Source organism: Grus americana, chromosome 5 (genome assembly GCF_028858705.1).
Source record: "Grus americana isolate bGruAme1 chromosome 5, bGruAme1.mat, whole genome shotgun sequence".
In the NCBI taxonomy this organism is placed as follows: domain Eukaryota; kingdom Metazoa; phylum Chordata; class Aves; order Gruiformes; family Gruidae; genus Grus; species Grus americana.
In genome coordinates this window covers 41,360,866-41,379,169 of record NC_072856.1, presented here as the reverse complement: position 1 = coordinate 41,379,169, position 18,304 = coordinate 41,360,866, and the positions used below count along the sequence as shown (strand labels likewise).

Here is an 18,304-nt window from a genome sequence, read left to right as displayed (position 1 = left end):
CACTGCTGCTATTTAGAAGACAACACAGGAGACATTTCTTTAAATGATTTTTCTACACTAATATGCTATCTCCTAAAACCCCAGCTTCTTTCATAGTGTATCTGTTACATTGATTGAGGTTTCGTCTGTAATGGAGCCACTTTACTGAGTAAGGGGACAACAGAGAACAACAGGGAGAGGACCTTCAAAGCAAACTGCTTATGACATACCTCCTTTCTTAAAGGGGTTAAGCTAGATTTTCCTTCTTAATGAGAAGACTGTAGGAAAGTTTAATATTCTATTCTGGAAAATACTACAGGTAGGATTGCTGTATATAGAACCTTGTCAAGTAGACAGTTTACTACACTGGAAGAAAATGGAGCAAGAAGGATTTTTTTTATTATTTGTATAAAATATATTGTTCTTCCAGGCTGTAGTGAAATAGTTTCTATTTAATTGCAGAGAAATCCTAAGAAGGTTACAGCAGTGAAACATTAAAATTCTAAGGGCAACTAATAACATTAAAACTTTATAGCCCCAGATAGAATAATTTAGACAAAAACAACATGAACATATGTTTTGTGTAATAATAACAAACATTTATAGCTGTCAAGAGAGAAAAACACAGGTTTATGCACACCTTAATGGCGTGCATGGGTGAGCATGAGTATATTTAAAACATAATATATTACAAAATTGACAGCAGGCATGACTCTTCTGGGTACTATGTTAAATCAATGAATAAATTACCAAAAGTGTGCTGTGGCTGTTTGGATGTGTAATTGAGCTTAACGTATGTAGTGTTATTTCAAAAGAAACTGTTCAAGGAGTTTCTAGACCAATCCACTATGCATCTTTACTAAGCTGTTTACAAATAACAATAAATGAAACCGTCTCACAGTAGGAAGGAAGTTTAGTTATACGCATTACGTAAATGGGAGAAAACTTAATTTTAATATGTTTTTCAAGAATTAAAACCAAACTTATTATAATATTGCTAGGATTCAGTGAATTGGAAATCAACATTTTTCATGTTCAGTTTTAGATTTATTTTAATTAGCTGATACTCTACAAACAAAAGTATTTGTAGCCATACATGTCAGGAATAAGTCCACTGAGATAAATACGGATGCTTCATACAATATCTATAGTAAAGAGTAAGAATCAAGGCCCAAATGGATGAACAAGCAAAAACATGAACTTCAATATATTCTATTTATTTGCTTAATACATTTCTTGTCCAACAGATAAACAATATATTTTAAAAACATTTTATTAGATTAGAAACCTATGAAAGTAACTTTTAAACCTTAATGTTGTTGACTAGTTAATAACAAAAAATAACAGATTTGCAAACTAACCCATTAATTGTCATATTTAGAAAAAAGCTGGCCATATACTTCCACTCCTGGTTGCAGGGCTATTTCATCTTACTACACCCAGAGTTCGTAAAATAGAAACCGATCCTATTTTCTTGCATTCCTCTTTATATTTTGCTCTTCTACTAGTACTTGGTTATTATAGAATGCTCTAAAGTCTTGCACCTCAAATCTAAGATAGAAGGGCAGCCTGTGCAAGTTAATACTTGTACTTAACACCCTTGCAGTCTCCAGGAAAAATTGCCAAACCAACAGTAAGGACAGAAAAGACAAGCTGACTTCAGTCACCTCCTTCTTGCCCCCCTCCTCCGAACTGAAATGACAGTAAGCAATCATAAATGCCCCATTCTAGACTTCTGTTGCATATCATTGCTTTAAGGCTCACTATTTCAGAACACATGGTGCCAAACTCTTAGCAGATCTGAACTTTTTCCTTTGTAATTTTCTCTCTCCCTTCTCACCATTTTTCTCTGTTTCATAAGGGATGATGTGACCTGTCAGCATCAACCATACTTGTGATGTTCTTAGGGCTCATAAACTCAAGGATTAAGGCATTCTGTGCTAAATGCCTGGCTCCTTTCTGTAACACGAATGTAAAGAGGAAAAAAGATGAAGAAATGAAGTGTACATGCCCAGATGAGCTATTCTTTCTCTCTGGCCTGATGATGGTTCATAAAGCATGCTATGGGGCGATTATAAAAGAATATGGCGTACCACCTGTCTCCTGGTCAGAAATCCCATTTTACATTTAAAACCATCTTAGGTTAACTGTCATTAATGTTTACAGCTGCCCATGGGATGTGGCTAAGTACACGACTACCACACATATTTTTCTGCAGTTACTTCCAGGTGTTTAAGGAGCAAGTCTAAATTTCTAAATGTGATGCAGTCCCCATTGTATCTCCCACATTAGTTACACTACCCTGGGTAAGTATAATTATCAATAAATTAGGAGCATCTGAGATATTATAGGAAAGGCTTAATTAAAAATCCTGGCAAAATACTAAAAAAGAAAAAGATACAAAAAATATTATCCACAAGTTACTAGACCTGACATACAAACTTGCATATGCTTTTACCATAAGCATCTTGCAGTCTTTTAATGTGTTTCACCAAGTGCTCTACTGAAAAAGTTGTTTGGTTTTTTTTTTAATGATGTAGATACACATAAAGAAGTCAGGTCACACAATGCTCAGCTTCGTATTCTGTTGCCTTGTAATAGATTAGCTTAAAAAACTAGCAAAATCTGTAACATCACTCTGAATCTAAAGTTTAAGTGTAGTCAAGTGTACTATGCTACAAGACACTTACGAACAAGTCAGATTTAAAATGCAGGATGTCCAAGTAGATTTTTCATTCAAACATTATTTTACCTGATTTCCCTTTTGTGACCACGCCAGTGAAGAACAGCTGCTTTAAGTATACAGCTGAGACCAGAACTGAAAGATTCTACAGATTAAATTGTTGCTAGAAGATGTTGTTCTGAAAGACTAAAATAGGAATTGAATTGAAAAAAAGGAAATGCCACCCAATCATGCTGAATATAAAAGTAATTAAAATACTTTAAAAAGAATACAAACATGCAGAAGATAAAATTTACCTTTATCTAATAGTATCTTTGTTCACATCAATGTTCCTTTTGTTCTCCATTACACATTTAATCACTCTTAGACATCAACCATAACAGCAAAAACTCAAATACTGAACTGATAATTAAACACAGTAATATTTATAAGATGGTAGTTTATTCTGTAGATATGAACACTTAATTTAATGCACAAATACAATGACAGTAAAATTTCTTTTTAAAGATCAGAGGAGTGCCATGCCAGTCACTCTTCAATTGAATAAAGCGGTAATTTTTGTTTTCAGAGCAGTAATACCATTTTAATAAAATGACAAAGATAGAATGCTATTAACAGAAGCAACAATCTTTAGTAATGACAATTGGCAATAGCATCCATATTAAGCTGCCATTTTTAAAGTACGGGATTTTTAGGAGACTGTATCAAAAGGGAAAAACTAGCTTTTTAAGCATGATTTTTTCCTAAAGCAAAACATGGTGGAACAGTTTGGCACCAAAAAAAAAGCAAGCATCTCAGTACAGGAGGCAAGCTGGGTTTGCTCCAGTGGAGCCTGCACCACCAGAGGTAACCTGGATGAGAAGCATGAGGTGATACGGCATTGCTACCACTAGAGCTAGAAAAAGCAAAATAGGCTAGTGAAGAAAGTAGAAGAAAACCTTGTAAGCCCAACCTCTAGCTCTTATGCCACATCATCTGAACAATCCAAAATATTTATCATTGTGATGACTGGTAAACAACACCTGGGTAGAACACACATGCAAACTTTATTGTTTAAGCTGGCCAGAACCAATTTTGTCTGCAAATCAGCCACGATGTCTCCAGAGTGCTAGCTTTCAGCCCTACTGCACTTCCACCTGGGTCTGACCAGGCAGTGAACCCTATGACAAAAGTCTCGCCACACAGTCCTGTATTTTGTTTCACTTGTGATCCTGGTGAAATTCTGAACTATTTTGAAGAGCAACAGATGGCACGGAGGGCAAGGGAGCAGGAATAAGAAATGAGGAAGGAAAATTAACTTAAAAGATCTAAATATCAAATAATTTGCTTCATTAGTGATCACTATCTATAAAGCCAACCACAAATTTGTTCCACCAAGACATTTTCAGTCAGCTAGGATTCCTTGCTTATTTATGAATTTATTTTAGTGTGTTCCATCAACTTCTGAATTCAAACACAATAAACAAACAAACAAACCAACAAACCCTGTTTCTCCTGTGCCTCTAGTAACCTGGCCTTGAATGGGCACACAAGATATTGAGCCCACACAGAAAAGGAGACAAGCAATAGCTCTGACCGGCTATCCTAGAAATTTCTGCTTTAGAGTGGGAGATGTTCAGTTTTCAGTAAAATGAATCTGTGTATTTGTGAGTGTGTGTGTGTTACTAAAAACTTACTAAATGTGGATTTCTCTGGAAATCTGAGAAGCATGTGAAACAATAGGCAGACATGAATAAGAGAAGCCTTCCAGCAATATTCATTGCTGAAAATATGTTCTATTAAAAATAATAGAACAAAAATGCATCGATATGATTGTATGGAGAAAGCAGAATTAACAGATACTAGCAAAATAAAAAATCAAGGTCTTTGAGTGGTTAACATTTAGTTTAAGTCACTTAAGATGAATGTGTTCATATGAATATATGCACAAATACACATGTGTGTTTATATTTTCAAATACAGGCCAAACCCAACTGGGATTTTGCCTAAACAAAACTCGTCAGAGTTGGTCCAGTTATGCAAGTGAAGTTACAATAGCCTAACATACTTTCAGAGTTTCAGATAATAGTGTTCAAGATTCAAATAGCATTATGATAAAATTTGCCCCTTGGGCGTATGTCAGTTTAAATATCTGTGCTCATCAAGTTCACAGTCTGCACTTGTTCTCAGTGGAGTGATTTAGATATAAAACATCTTTCAAACTGAACTTGATCTATATTTTAATAGAAAGTAGCCTTCCTTATTCTTAAAGTCAAAAATCATAATTTCTTTGCTAACTGTTTAAGGATAACTGTTTCTATTAACAGTGACGGCTGTTAAAGAGCCTACAGTTGCCAAAAGTAATCAATATACAGTATCTAGAATCACCAAGGTGTAACAATTATAGAAGCATACTATAAATATCACAGATACCTTGGACTCCTTGTTCACATCTTCAATTAGAATATGACTTTTGATATTTTTGCAGTAAATATGAGAATATGTTGGTTTAAAAAAGTACCTATGTTTTATAACAGGATTGAATATTGTGCTTAATAGTAGATGCAATTCAGCTGCAAAAACATGACTTTTAAAATGTGAGTCTGTAAATTTTATATTTCATAGCTTAATAAACAAGAGATAAGGTTACTTTTAGATGCAATTGGAAAAAAATGAGGAGCTCTGCTACCATTTTAGAAATTTGGCTTGTTAAAAGATTAGTAAAATTATTTTGGATACCATGAAAACAATACTGTTGTAAGGAATTTGCAGCAAACATGCAAGGAGGTTGATGGATATGCAAGAAAACAATCTCTGCAAGCTAAAATGGGACCCAGGTTTGCTTAACTAAGACTTCAGGGACACAATTTCATGAAAAAGTAGCAAAATATTTAGTTAACTTGTGATATTGAGAAGTTTTAACAGGGCTTATGTAACATGAAAGAAGAGGTTTAGGACAAAGCTCATATTCATTTGTCTTCTCTTGTTACAGTCCAAACACTGGCTGCTTAGCTTCATTCTTTCTTCTTAGCCTCTACTCAGGGAAGCTCTGAATTAAACACAAAATTGTTCCTCCTGCCTACTAAAAGGCACACAAGTAACAACTGAGGAAAAACAGCTTCCAGTAAATAGCAGTGAATCTACCATGTGGAAGCTGACTGTACATCCAACAGCCCTAATTTTTCTTTTTTTGGGAACCTCTCATGTTTTTGCTTTCAATCATTCAGAAAAAAATAATCTACAACTGTTTAAACAAAAGCAACATTTTCAAAATACAGCTCTCCCAGATATGTAACGTTTAAATTCTTCTATCAACTGAAAATGACTTCCAAAAGCAATGGTAAAGTGTTACTAACCAGTTTACAAGAATATCTGCATAATCCTTTTAAAAAATGTAGTTATTCTCATACAATATTACCCCCAAAACAATGGGTCAGATACACCCCAGGACATCTCAGTAACGCCAGCTGTGGGTTTCCAGCCCATGGGGAGGAAGGCAGTGGGGAAGAACCGCACAACCTCTTTCCCTGTGAAACAGCCCACCAACAGCACAGCCCACGACAGGCTGACAGAGGCACAACAAGACAAGGCTACCAAGGACACGATTTGAGTTACAGTGTTTCCTGGAAGATCTCAGCTGTGTAAATCCTTATGAATAGCCAGCTGGAATGAAACATTCTTCCTCTGGAAAAGGAACAACGGTTCTGACACCTGCATCTCTCAGGGTGTGGTGGGGAGAAAGCCCTGGTGAAAGAGCTGACCAAAGGAAGGTTTTAAGGTTCAGCTTGCTTGTGCCTGTGTTTGTGAAAAAGGCCTTGGTCTAATGACCCTAAAATTCAAATTTTATGAGCTTGGAAACTTACAATCTTTCACCCCAAAATTACTTGCTCAGTTAAAGCATTTTAACTAAGCAAGAACTTGTTCAACTACATAATTCCTTTACTCTAGGATAGATACAAAACACAAGACAGGAGAATCTTAGCAGTTTCATGATGAAGAGGAGGTATTCTGTGAATATTACTCTCCATGCAATGTATCAATTTAAGATTGCATTCACTGAGGAACTTAAGGAAACATTCTGTACATAGAAGACTATATGGCTACTCTGGCTTTGCATGGGTTTTTGAAAGCTTCTGCTTATCTACAGAAAATTTAGCTTCAAACTGTGATTAAGAGAGGGACTTTCTTGGCAAGGCACAGGTTTTGTCAATAAAACCCTCTGTACCAGAAAGATACTAAAAGGTACTAAAATTCTATGTTTTCTTTCTATCTATACCAAAATTCTCATGTCAAATTTTCCAACTAATTCTCAGAGTCTGGTACAGTACCTTCGACAAAGCTTTTCTGCCCAGTTGTCATGATCACATCTTTAATACCCTTCAGTAGATCCCATTTACCTGTATTTCTCGTTTCTACAATTAAGACTCACTGTAAGTCAGTCCCATTCAATTTTCCATATTCTGGCTGTCCTTTTACCAGCTTCTGCTACTACATTTATTCTAAAACACCCTTCTGTTTCCTTTTATTCATCCACTCTAAAATGGTGTGTAAAATTACGGTTGCACCTCTCAAATCCTTCCTGAAGATACTTTTTGTTACAATGATGGCTAGGTCTGTGCACATTCTAGGTGATGTCTGTAAGATTAAAAATACTTAACTTATAAAGCAAATTATTAAAAACTAGCAAACTGAGGAACTTGAAGTGTCTAGCTGCACTAAAAGACACAAAGATTCCTTCTTCTTGCTTCTTTCTTAGGTTCTTTTCATTGTTACATCAACATAGCTTGTTTTGATTAGCTTTGAAATTCTTAGTGGTGCTTTCAATCCTACATTTGGATAACTAACATAAAAAGAACTCCATTGTGTTTCACATGTTCCAGTAAAAATGCTAAAAGGCAGGCTTATTCCTCGCAAAACCAAAATTTTGTCTATTGATTTACAGAAGGATTTTGTAAATACCACTACCTTTTCTATTAATTTGACCAACTCATCCATGGTTCAAACCCCCACCACAGAAGCTGACAGATCAAGAATACTGTAATGTCACATACTAAAATACCTAAACCCAAGCAAAATAGTAACTGTGGATGCATTTTTTCCTAGTGAGGCAGAATTAATGGCATCGTTAAGATCGTGAAATCACGGCATCTTTAGTTTAGACTTCCAAAGTTCCAAAAGATTCAGAATTGAAATGTCACATGAATGATTTTGAACTGTTCAGCTGTTAGGCACAATAATACAATTTATGTACAGACAGCTTTTTAAATATTCAACAATTTAAGACTACGCCCCAATGGCAACATAGCAGAACCTTCTGTTCTAATTACAGGAAATCACTTCCCCTATTGCCATCTTTTGAAGTAGTGAATGGTGAGCTACTGACTTGCTGTAATACTTTTCAGCACAGAAATACTTTTTAAAGTGTATTCACAAGTGAAAAGTAGTAACTATTTAACTGTGCCCAAGACTATCCAGTTGTTCTGAACAGAAGAGACTAACACATTCAGCTGAAACTGCAAAGAATTAAGGTGGCAGATGGTAATTAACTAATACTGGAAGTAAGCCTGGATAAAGGTGGTTGGAACTTCAGTTTAATGTCTGATCTATAAGGTGTTGCATTCATGGCATAAAACTCTCTCGTATCTAGATGGGAATGCAGCTCATTATGGTCACATTAGAGAAAAAAATTACTTCTGCTAAAGCACAAATACCAACTTTCCTTGTACATTTCTTTTCCAAGAAAGGACTTGATTAAGCCATGAGATAACCATAGACCAGGATGGCATGTGTATCACCAGATGAGATTCCCTTTCCATATGTCTGTACAATGTCAGAGATAGAAGTCTTCCATTTCATTATCTTTCATATTGTTACTGACGAAGTGATGGCTATTTATGTGACATTTTATTCCACAATATTAAGAACATGAGACACAGGATTGAATGCATGTGTCTGATTCTGAGTCTGTGCATGTGGAAGACAGAGAAAGAGAGACTGTAAGTTAAATAAATAAATTCAGTTTGAGGTGTGAAGTTTTAAGTGTCCCCTGTGACTTAAGAAACTCCAGCAACCCAAGTAAAACGATCCCTCTAGCATATGCTATTCCTGCCCTATCACTAGAAGCAACTAACTCAAGGAGAAGAGAATGAAGGCCAGTTACACATGCCATTTGACACTTCAAAGCAGTAACCACGACAATAATATATGCAATACTCTGATTGCATACACTGGATACTAGCAACCCAGTTTTCAAAGTGATTATGTAAGTAAGATTCTGAAATCATGCTCTCTGTTATTCGTTGACAACATTTAAGACTCTCCCAATAACAGACTTTCCCTGTTTTTAAATAATGGAAGACATCAGAAAAAATACCGGTGTGTTGGCTTTAATATTACAGTACATGCATCATACTGATGTCTGCAGATTAGAAATCTAGAGCTGATAAAAGACACTGAGAAAAAGCAAAATATCTTCTCACAAATATGATATTTCTCTGCATTGATCACAAAGATGCCAAAACACTTCATTTGTGCATTCCTTTTGTATCAAAGTATTAATCTAAATGTTGTAGTCATAGCAGCATAATTGGATGACCAGGACAAGTTACAAGTCTGAAGTAATAAAGGACTGTTACCAGTCTCTAACCTTTGCTCTGTCTTGTTGTCCATGTCACAAACTCATCCTCATATTAAAACACTGACCAGGACGCATTTGTTCTGGACTGCAGTGTTTAGTCCACCCACTAGGTCTGAGACCAGTGTCACTATAAAACTGTCTGTCAAGGAGCGTTCCCAGAATCTCAGACTGTGGTAGATATTAAATAGCTTCACCAAGTTTTCATTTTTTTTTGATGAAAATCACTTTTCTGTGTACTGAAGACTGTTTCTTTAGAATGACTGTAAAAACTGTAAAATTATGCACAACTGAGTGGGAGATGATAGAATCAGAGAATCATTTAGATTGGAAAGAGCTTTAAGATCATCAAGTCCAACCGTTAACCTAGCACTGCCAAGTCCACCGCTAAACCATGTCCCTAAGCACCACATCTACGTGTCTTTTAAACACCTCCAGGGATGGTGACTCAACCACTTCCCTGAGCAGCCTGTTCCAGCGCTTGAATGATCCTGGAAGTGTGGAATGCTTAATTACATATCAAGAGGAAATTACACTGGTTTTCTTTTTCCCTTTATACAAAGGTTTGTTTAACCACTTCAAACTCTGTTATCCTGAGTCACCTACTTTTTCTGTGATTTTAGATTTACTTTATTAAATATATTTTTACCTCCTCTTCTAATATTCTTCAAATCCTTACTGCTTCTATCATTAACCCACTGACAGACAAGTCTATTACAGAGTTAAAACAATCTTCCAAAAAGTGCTTTTTACCTGAGACAACTAAGTCACATTTCAATGTTCTAAGCATTAGGCCCAATGCCTTAACCAGTTTCATGCTTATTTCTCTAAAGCTGGAATGGAAAAGTAGAAATGTTTTTCAGTTATAGAGCAATTATTCTGGAAATGAACATGTCCAGAAGTACACACTATACATATATTTCTAGAGTACGCCATTATTCTTTTAACCTACCAGTCTTTAGATTCTGATGCTCTGAACTGTTACACAGAAAAACCCAGAATTTAATTCAAATATTTACTTGCAAAACAAAAATATCCAGATCCAAAAATTATAGTAATGAATTAACTGTCCAAATGCATGCTGGGAGTAGAACATACAACTGACCCTAAGAATACTATTCCATGCAATTTTGAATGAAGGAGAATGTTTACTGTAGGCAAATGCTATTAAGATTTGTATACTTTTCAAGGATATTAGTTGCACAATTAATTTACAAGTTGTCCAGAAAGCAATGAACTTTTCCACCAAACTATGAGTAATAAGGATCAGGGTAATATTCAGGCAGTAACACTCACAGCCACTAGATAAGAAAGTACATCTTGTTAATTTTCAATACCACACTTTACTGTTTATTGAAAGCACTACTGTTTCAGTAGGCCTTTCCTGATGGAGTAGTGGCTCAATTATAACGAGAACAGTTATGAAACAAGTGGTCTCAGACATCTTCAGAAGGTGAAAAACCACAAGATACACATATATATGCAAACATTCTTCCTATTTTCCAGATATTTTAGAATATTACTCACTATATTCAACAGGAGAAAACCCCTACTGTTAGCTAAGTGTCTTAAGATTCTGAAAGAAAGTCAGATGTATTGTATATCATGTTTACTACTCATAATGTTAGATCAGTATTTGTTGGAATGTATCATGGCAATTCTGAGATTTAATTTTAAAGGTACTTTTCAATGGGGTAAGAAGGCAAAACCTTATATCCTCCAATTTAAGCTGAATACAGTCATCATCTGTTTATTTATAAAAATGACAGAATAATAGTTTTAGTAAATACTTAAAGAGGAGATCTCATTGTTTTTCTAAGATTGTACAGAGAATGCAATACACTACAAGAGCTTAGGCATCAGAAATATTTAAAATCCCTGAAGTCTTGTACAGCAATCACTATAAACCACTATGAAACTTACGTGCAATAAAATGAAACATTTCACAAGGAAAATCTGAATTCTTGGATACAAATGTTGAGAAAGTATTTCTAGAGTGCAGAATGTCCCTCTCTCCACTCTCCATTGCTTGCATAAAAGATGCCATAGTGCTATGAAAACATGTTTAAAAAGTCCTAAGGGAAAGGTTTCCTAGGGTCTTTGAAATTCCTCCTTTTCCTACTTCTTTACAGATTTCTAACACCAACACTGTTCCTGTAGTTTCTCAAACAAGGCAAAAGGAAAAATACCCTCTAGATATAATCTTTAGATTTCCTATTATACTTCTCAGGTTCCTTTTGGCTTTTGAAATAAATGCAAACTGAAATCTACAGTTATATTGCCAACTGTATTTTAATTTTAGTTAATCTTTCAGCATGAAGTAGATGGTATTTGACTGCACTATTGCCCATACTTACAAGAATCATACAGGGATGTGATTTAATGAATGACATAACCTGAAAATACTTTTTGTTTGGTCTTTTTTTTTTGTGTACTTGTGTTTTTATTTAACTGTAGGCACAAAGAAAGCATTGCTTCAGGTTCCTATCTCCATAATAAAAAACACAGGGCAAGGAGACACCACCTATCTATATGAAAAATTTACTGCAACATAAACCATGCCTCCATTTCTCTCTTTCCAAGCAAATATTTCAGTATAATTATTCCAAGCTAGGGACTCCATATTTTTCATAGTAGAATCAAGCTGGATTTTTAGAACACTTTTTGTATGATAATTTTGATTAAACAGTTAGACATTTGTCCATGGATGAGTCAAGCTGTTCAGAGATATAGGGTCATAGTACTGGCGGGGTAGAAACCTAACTTTGAACTAGTCTGTTTACTTTAACAGACCTAACTATGAAACCAAGCGCTGCTCCGCCATCTACTTCCTAAAGTAAGAGCTATGTGGCACAGGAGCATTTTCCACCAAACAACTCATGAGGGATATCAGTTCAAATTGTGTCTTCTGCATGTAGGCCTTTTCCTGTATTTTTGTTTCATTGTTATCCTTGGCTCTTCATCCCCCATGTCTAAGATCACTCCTGCTATGTAGGATTATGGTAAAAAACCACCAGAACATTTCATGTAATCCTAGCCAAGAGTCACTCTACAAACTACTCTCTAGGAAGCACTGAATATCAATGCAAAGAATTATCTGGCATCAGAATCTGAAAATCTACTCAGCACAACCATCTCTGTTATTTCTAGAAACAGGAATCTTGAATTTTTCTATAAATTTCAGCCTGCTGCATGCCAAGATGTTAAGAGTTATTGGATTGCTCTGCTGCATATTCTTTGCTTAGAATGCATTGGAAAAATCAACACTTTCCAATGCACCCTCCCCCAACCCCCTTTGCTTACTACTGATGGTAATGAAAAGTTTCTAAACGCATTCTAAAATGCTCTTACAAATATTAAGTGTGGCAACTAGCAAGTAATATAGCCCTCTTTAATAATTAATATCTACAATATGATGATAGGTGTCAATACCATATTCTTAAAGTACTTGTATTCCACACATACACTATTATGGAGGACTTAAACTCAGAGTAAAAAGATTTGTGAAAAGGCATATGACCTTCTTCCCACTACAATGGCCATCCCCTAATTAAGCAATGCATCTGATAGTCATTAACAGGAATGAGATAATGAATCACTTTCTCTCTTCTTTGTTAATTTGCTGTAACCAAGCGGCTAATGGATGTCAGAGCTGAGTGATTGCACTGATTATAGTGATTTATAGTTGCAACAAAACAATTTAAAACCATTCTGATTATTCATGTTAAAGATGCTTTATGTTTTGTTTACTAAATGTTTTATGTTCCCCCTCATGCCCCTCTACACACAATGAGACAGGTCTTCCTGGAAAACTTGAAAGTTCTAAGATTTTTTATTGTTTCAGAGTAAGGCATTTCATTTTGTTTATTTAAAAAAAAAAGTTTACCCAGTAGAAATGAAAAGCCTTAGGGTGGAAAGAAAACTTCAGTGGAGCCTAGTTCAAAAGAAGATGGAAATAAGAGGAAATAAGGCAAACTTCAAGTCACTTACCTTAGGGCTCCCAGTCCCTTCCTCATTCTCTGCAGACACATCAGTAGCCAGTATCTCTGCTTTGATGATATCCAGAGCCCTAAGAATCCAGCTGTGTTGTCGTTTGATTTGCCTCTGTAGTTCCTTCCATTGACTTGCAATCATCTGCAGCATGTCCTTCAGTCCTTCTCCAAAATGAAGGGGAAACAAGTAAAAGCTGTAAACTCAACTGCATCTTTAAATATTATTCTTTATTCAAAGAATTAGTAGGATATTTAAAAGAATAAATGCACGAAGAATTTTAATATATTGTCTCAGCAATATATTCAAGTATTACTATTGTTCATACTGCAAAACAATGCTACAGGGTCAAAACATTTCTTTTAGCCATCATGCTAAATTCTGATTATGTTTCAGCTGACAATTTCAAGAAAAGGAAAATCCTACAAAAACTGTGATATCTATGCAGTAGGAATCTTACCCTCTAATACCTAGTCTTTATTTTGAAACATTTCAAGATCTTCCAAATACGTTTTTCTTACCTCCAACTCCTGTAAATATTTTCTGTAGCTTACACATTACCATTTTCTAAGTATATAATGACATGCACTACCCTTCTCTGCTATGGCTTCTATATCTTTTTGGATCTATACATAGAAGTCACTAATTTCCTATAGCTTTCACATTGCACAGATCTGTCTGATGCTGTGAAACAATAGAGGCACAATGTATAACATGATCAGAAAACAGTAGACCAAAGGATAACTTCAACCTCGATGAAAAGCATGCTAAATAAGCCAAAATTAAGATGGCATTCCGTAGCAGTATATTAAAACCCTATTATCATACAAGTCATGCAAACATCTAAAAATATAGGGGATGGTGGGGACAGAGAAAGGGAAACCAGTATATCTCTCCGCCTCCTCTCAATTCAAGGCCTCTGCAGAAAAAGACAAGCCTAACCAAAGGAAAAAGGTATTTTTAATTTTAATCTATTCCTCATAAATATATTAAAATCGATATAAGAATTAGTTTAAGTGGCAAAACAAAGCTTTACCAATGCAATTACCCATGCAGAGTATGTAAAATATATATATTTGAAATCCTAATTCATTATCTTAATGTTATTTCCACAGCACCTACATCAAAGAATGTGTCAGTGTGAAGTTTTCAGTGATGTGATTTCAATTGAAACTCAGCTGAGCAGCAAGACCAAAATAAAATGAACAGACTATTTGCAGGCAGTATTTCATTTTATAAGTATCACTGCATTGTATGCAGTATATGAAACATTTATAAATCTTGAAGGTCAATCTGATAATGTAAATATTAATAATACATAAGGAAGTGAATATATGCAGTAATTTACAGCAATGCTTCTTCATTCTTTAATAGTCTGGAGACATAAAGACTTGCAATATTTCAGAAGGATTTACCTGATTTGTGAGATACAATAAGCTCAAGAAGTTGACGTCCTTCTTCTACCACTGCTTCTTTTAAAGCACAGTGGCTATCTACATTCAACTTAAAACTCTGCAAAAAAAAGAAAAGAAAAAAAAAAGACAGAGAAAAAAACCTCAGTTTCAGACACTGGAGAGGCAGTTGTCATAAAACACACGTACAAAATTACTCACTGCTTTTTATCAAGAACCACATCCCCGCTTACCCAATAGCCAAACTAATTTGCAATACTAAAAGCTATTGATATTTTGGATCTGGGCTCAAAATGTTTCCATTAGATCAGCAAAGTGCATCTGTGTTGAAACAGCTGACAAATCTAGAAATTCATTAGGTTTTATGAAAAGTCACAACCCGTAGGCTATATCTGGAGTAACAGTGTTCTATAAAATACACTAAATTTATGCCACCACATATAAGCTCTGGGTTTTTTCAGATTTCTTTGAAATGTTGGTGATAGCACTATTTATGAAACCATAAAAAAATTACAGCATTGAATATATTGGCCTTATGTGCACTCATACAAATCTATTAATATTGTGTTTCTGAGTTAACTCTCATATCCATTTCCAAAGAACAAATCAGACTGCTTTAGATCTCTGCATTCTTAATTTGCAAAGCAAGTATTTTTCATCCTTTTTTGCACTAATATTTTTACTAGTTTACAAAGGATCTCTGCTTTAACAGTGATTAAAATATTTTCTTTCTTTTTTAAATTTATATTTATTTTTTTACAAATTGCATTAAAAATCTAGTAATAGAGGAACTGGAAACATGATCTATATGTTATGCCATTTAATACACCACTGATCACTTGGATAAATTTGTGAATTTTTTGCCAGAGCTTCTCTACTCATACATGCATGTAAGAAAGAGAAACAAAATACAATAAAGGAAGGAGTACTTGCTGTAGTTAATCATAAATCATGCGCAGCCCTGAACACACATATGCAACTCTTGTTCTCTTTGAAATGTCTATGGAATGAATGAAAACAATATTTGACCCCTTGGAAGAAAAGAGTTTTGCCTTCTCTTGGGAGTGTGTTAACTGGCAGAGATGAAAGGAGACTTTGCAAGTGCACATTTGTAGCTTCTGGTTTTTATAAAACTTTTTTATTCTTTTCCAAATACTAGTGACCATGCTAGTACTGAAGTAGCAGATAGCACAAAATGCTCAAAAGGCCTCATTTCTTAGGGAAGCAACCATTTCCTTTCTTTCCTAACTCCTGTAGGCAGGCTGATTGGCGTAGCAGAAAATAATATTGCCAGAACTGTAATAAAATGATGTTCTTTTACTGTATTTGTCATGGTTGAAAAAGGCATGTTGCTCAGACAGACTCTTAACAGTCTTTCAGGCAGCAGTGTACCTGACAGTTAGTGACAGAATGTTTTTGAGAATTCTCCATTCAAATAAAGAGCAATAAACAGGAATTTTGCTACCTTCAGCATTTTGTCTAGCCCAATTTTCCTTGTATGGGCACCTGAATATATTGTTTTGTACCAGCTGTTGAACAACTGGGTCAGCCAAGAGAAGTTAAAAAGGAAAAAGGATGACTAGTTTATGTCTGGCCCTTTCTTAAATCTAGAGTTTTATGAACCCAAATCTAGAAGTTCTTTTTCCTTCGTAACAGCACGTCTGAACAAGCACTGACAATATTTAATTTACTGTTTACTTAAAACAGGCTTGTACTGAATAGTTTGTAATCATGCACTTCACAGGAAATGCACTATGCGTGTGCCTCACACAGCAAAAGAGAACCTAAAGGACCTGAGAGTAGGTTGTGTAATTTCATATAATTGAAGTTGAGTATAGATGCAGCTGGATGTGGCAGTGTCTCGAGATGATGTGGATGTGTTTGATAGGAAAATTGGAAAAGATGAGGTATTCTTTTTCATTAGGAAAAAAAAAAGAGACTTGCTGTCCTAGAAAAGATTCATTTAACATAACACACCAGATACTACAATACAGCTTGATTTTCAGGTGCACCTATTAACCAGTAATAATGTTAAACTGAAGAAGGAAAATATGATGAATAAAGATGGGGCCAAACTTTTGGATTTTGACTAGCAATATTCTCCTTGTGCAAAATTCTGATTTTTATGGATAAATTATGCATGGCACAAATAGCGTGAACATACATGAAATTTAGCAGAAATAAACTCTTATCAGCACAGAGGCATCAAAAGGAGGGAACCATTCATATAAGTATAAATACAAACAGAAGTGAAAGGAATTGTCAGTTGATGTAATGAAGTATGAGTTTTGGCTTTAGAATTATATACGTATATATAATTTCTTAGGGGTGGTAATTTCCTAGGAAAAAGGAACAAATGGGCAAGTAACACTGGCAAGAATAGCCCTCAATCAATACATCAGTGCTCACGGTTCCTCATACATGCAGGGCTGAAAATGTGTCACATGAAAAAGGCAAAGAGAGTTGAAGATGTAACAAGTATTACATGTATATACAATGGAGAGATGCAAATTTGTACAGATAAAGATAAAATCAGACCAAATATTTGGAATGGAGGAGGACCTTCAAACACAGAGGTCCTCTCCCATCCTGGATATTTCCCGTTCCCTACTATTTACTTATGGCATTTGGAAAATTGTAACTCTAACAGCGTGTGACCCACGTGTACTCTGCTCCCCTCCTCCTCCGATCTTCCCTGATAATGAATGGAGACTTTGCATCTGAAGAGAGGAAAGGAGAAGAGGAGGGAAGTCAATTAATCAAAGCCTTTTTTCCCAGACACATTTGCAGCTACGGAGCAGTCTAAATATCACACATGAGCACATATACATTATGGAAAATGCATATGCACTGGCCTGACAGCAGCTTTTTAAACAACACATTAATGTCAACCCTAGCACTACAGTGTATTTAATGTAGTTTACAAGCTGCAACAAGCAAAATTTCCTTATGAAGTTCTATGCACTCTTCCCAGTCACCATGCACCTATATATAAATATCAACTGTTCTTACTTAGCCAGAAAGGAAAAGTGAGGCAGGAATCATGCCGTTGTATTAAAGCTACAGAACTGTAAAGAAACAGGAATAGGGACTCCAAAAGCGTAAGTGCAAAGCCCCAGAGCGCTATCTTCTGTTGATTGCACGGGGCAAAGGAGCCCAGCCTTCACAAAATGAAGCTGTCCCCTGACTTTTAGGAAACTGATAGATCCATTGAACAGCAATACTGCAGAACCTCCGTGGGGGAAAAAGCAGCACCTCCTGATCTATACTGGGCTCTGAACACACTAAAAATAAGAGAGCGCTTTTCCAGCATATAATAATCCCTCCCTCTCAGTTTATTTCTCTGTACAACTAGGAATGAAAAAAATTATTTTAAAAAATACTTGAAGATCCCCTGAGGATTTATTTTATGGCTGTAGATACTTAAATTTGGGAAACTATTGCATAGGTATCCTACAGTATGTACATATCGAGCTCCAATATGCAATCTTTCACTATTTTGCAACCCTCTGTTCTTAACAAATCCTTGTAATTTGGTAAAACACAACCCAAGTCTTGACATATTCCTATCTGCTGCAAGGACAGTCAACTATTCAATATTTTTGTTTCCAGAGGCACACAGACTCT

The 18,304-nt window shown here is 35.4% G+C and overlaps 1 protein-coding gene across 4 annotated transcripts in view; it reads right to left on the bottom strand.

The window, feature by feature from the left end:
* AKAP6 (A-kinase anchoring protein 6) overlaps positions 1–18,304 on the bottom strand; it is a 291,212-nt gene that overhangs the window by 130,143 nt on the left and 142,765 nt on the right. For 2 of the 4 annotated variants that reach the window (XM_054828350.1, XM_054828353.1), the window contains exons 6-7: positions 14,681–14,777; positions 13,266–13,432 (exon numbers count right to left, since the gene is read on the bottom strand). In XM_054828350.1, the coding sequence (XP_054684325.1) occupies positions 13,266–13,432; positions 14,681–14,777 (264 nt within the window). The remainder of the gene's footprint in view (positions 1–13,265; positions 13,433–14,680; positions 14,778–18,304) is intronic. The other 2 variants (XM_054828351.1, XM_054828354.1) reach the window with 1 other exon arrangement.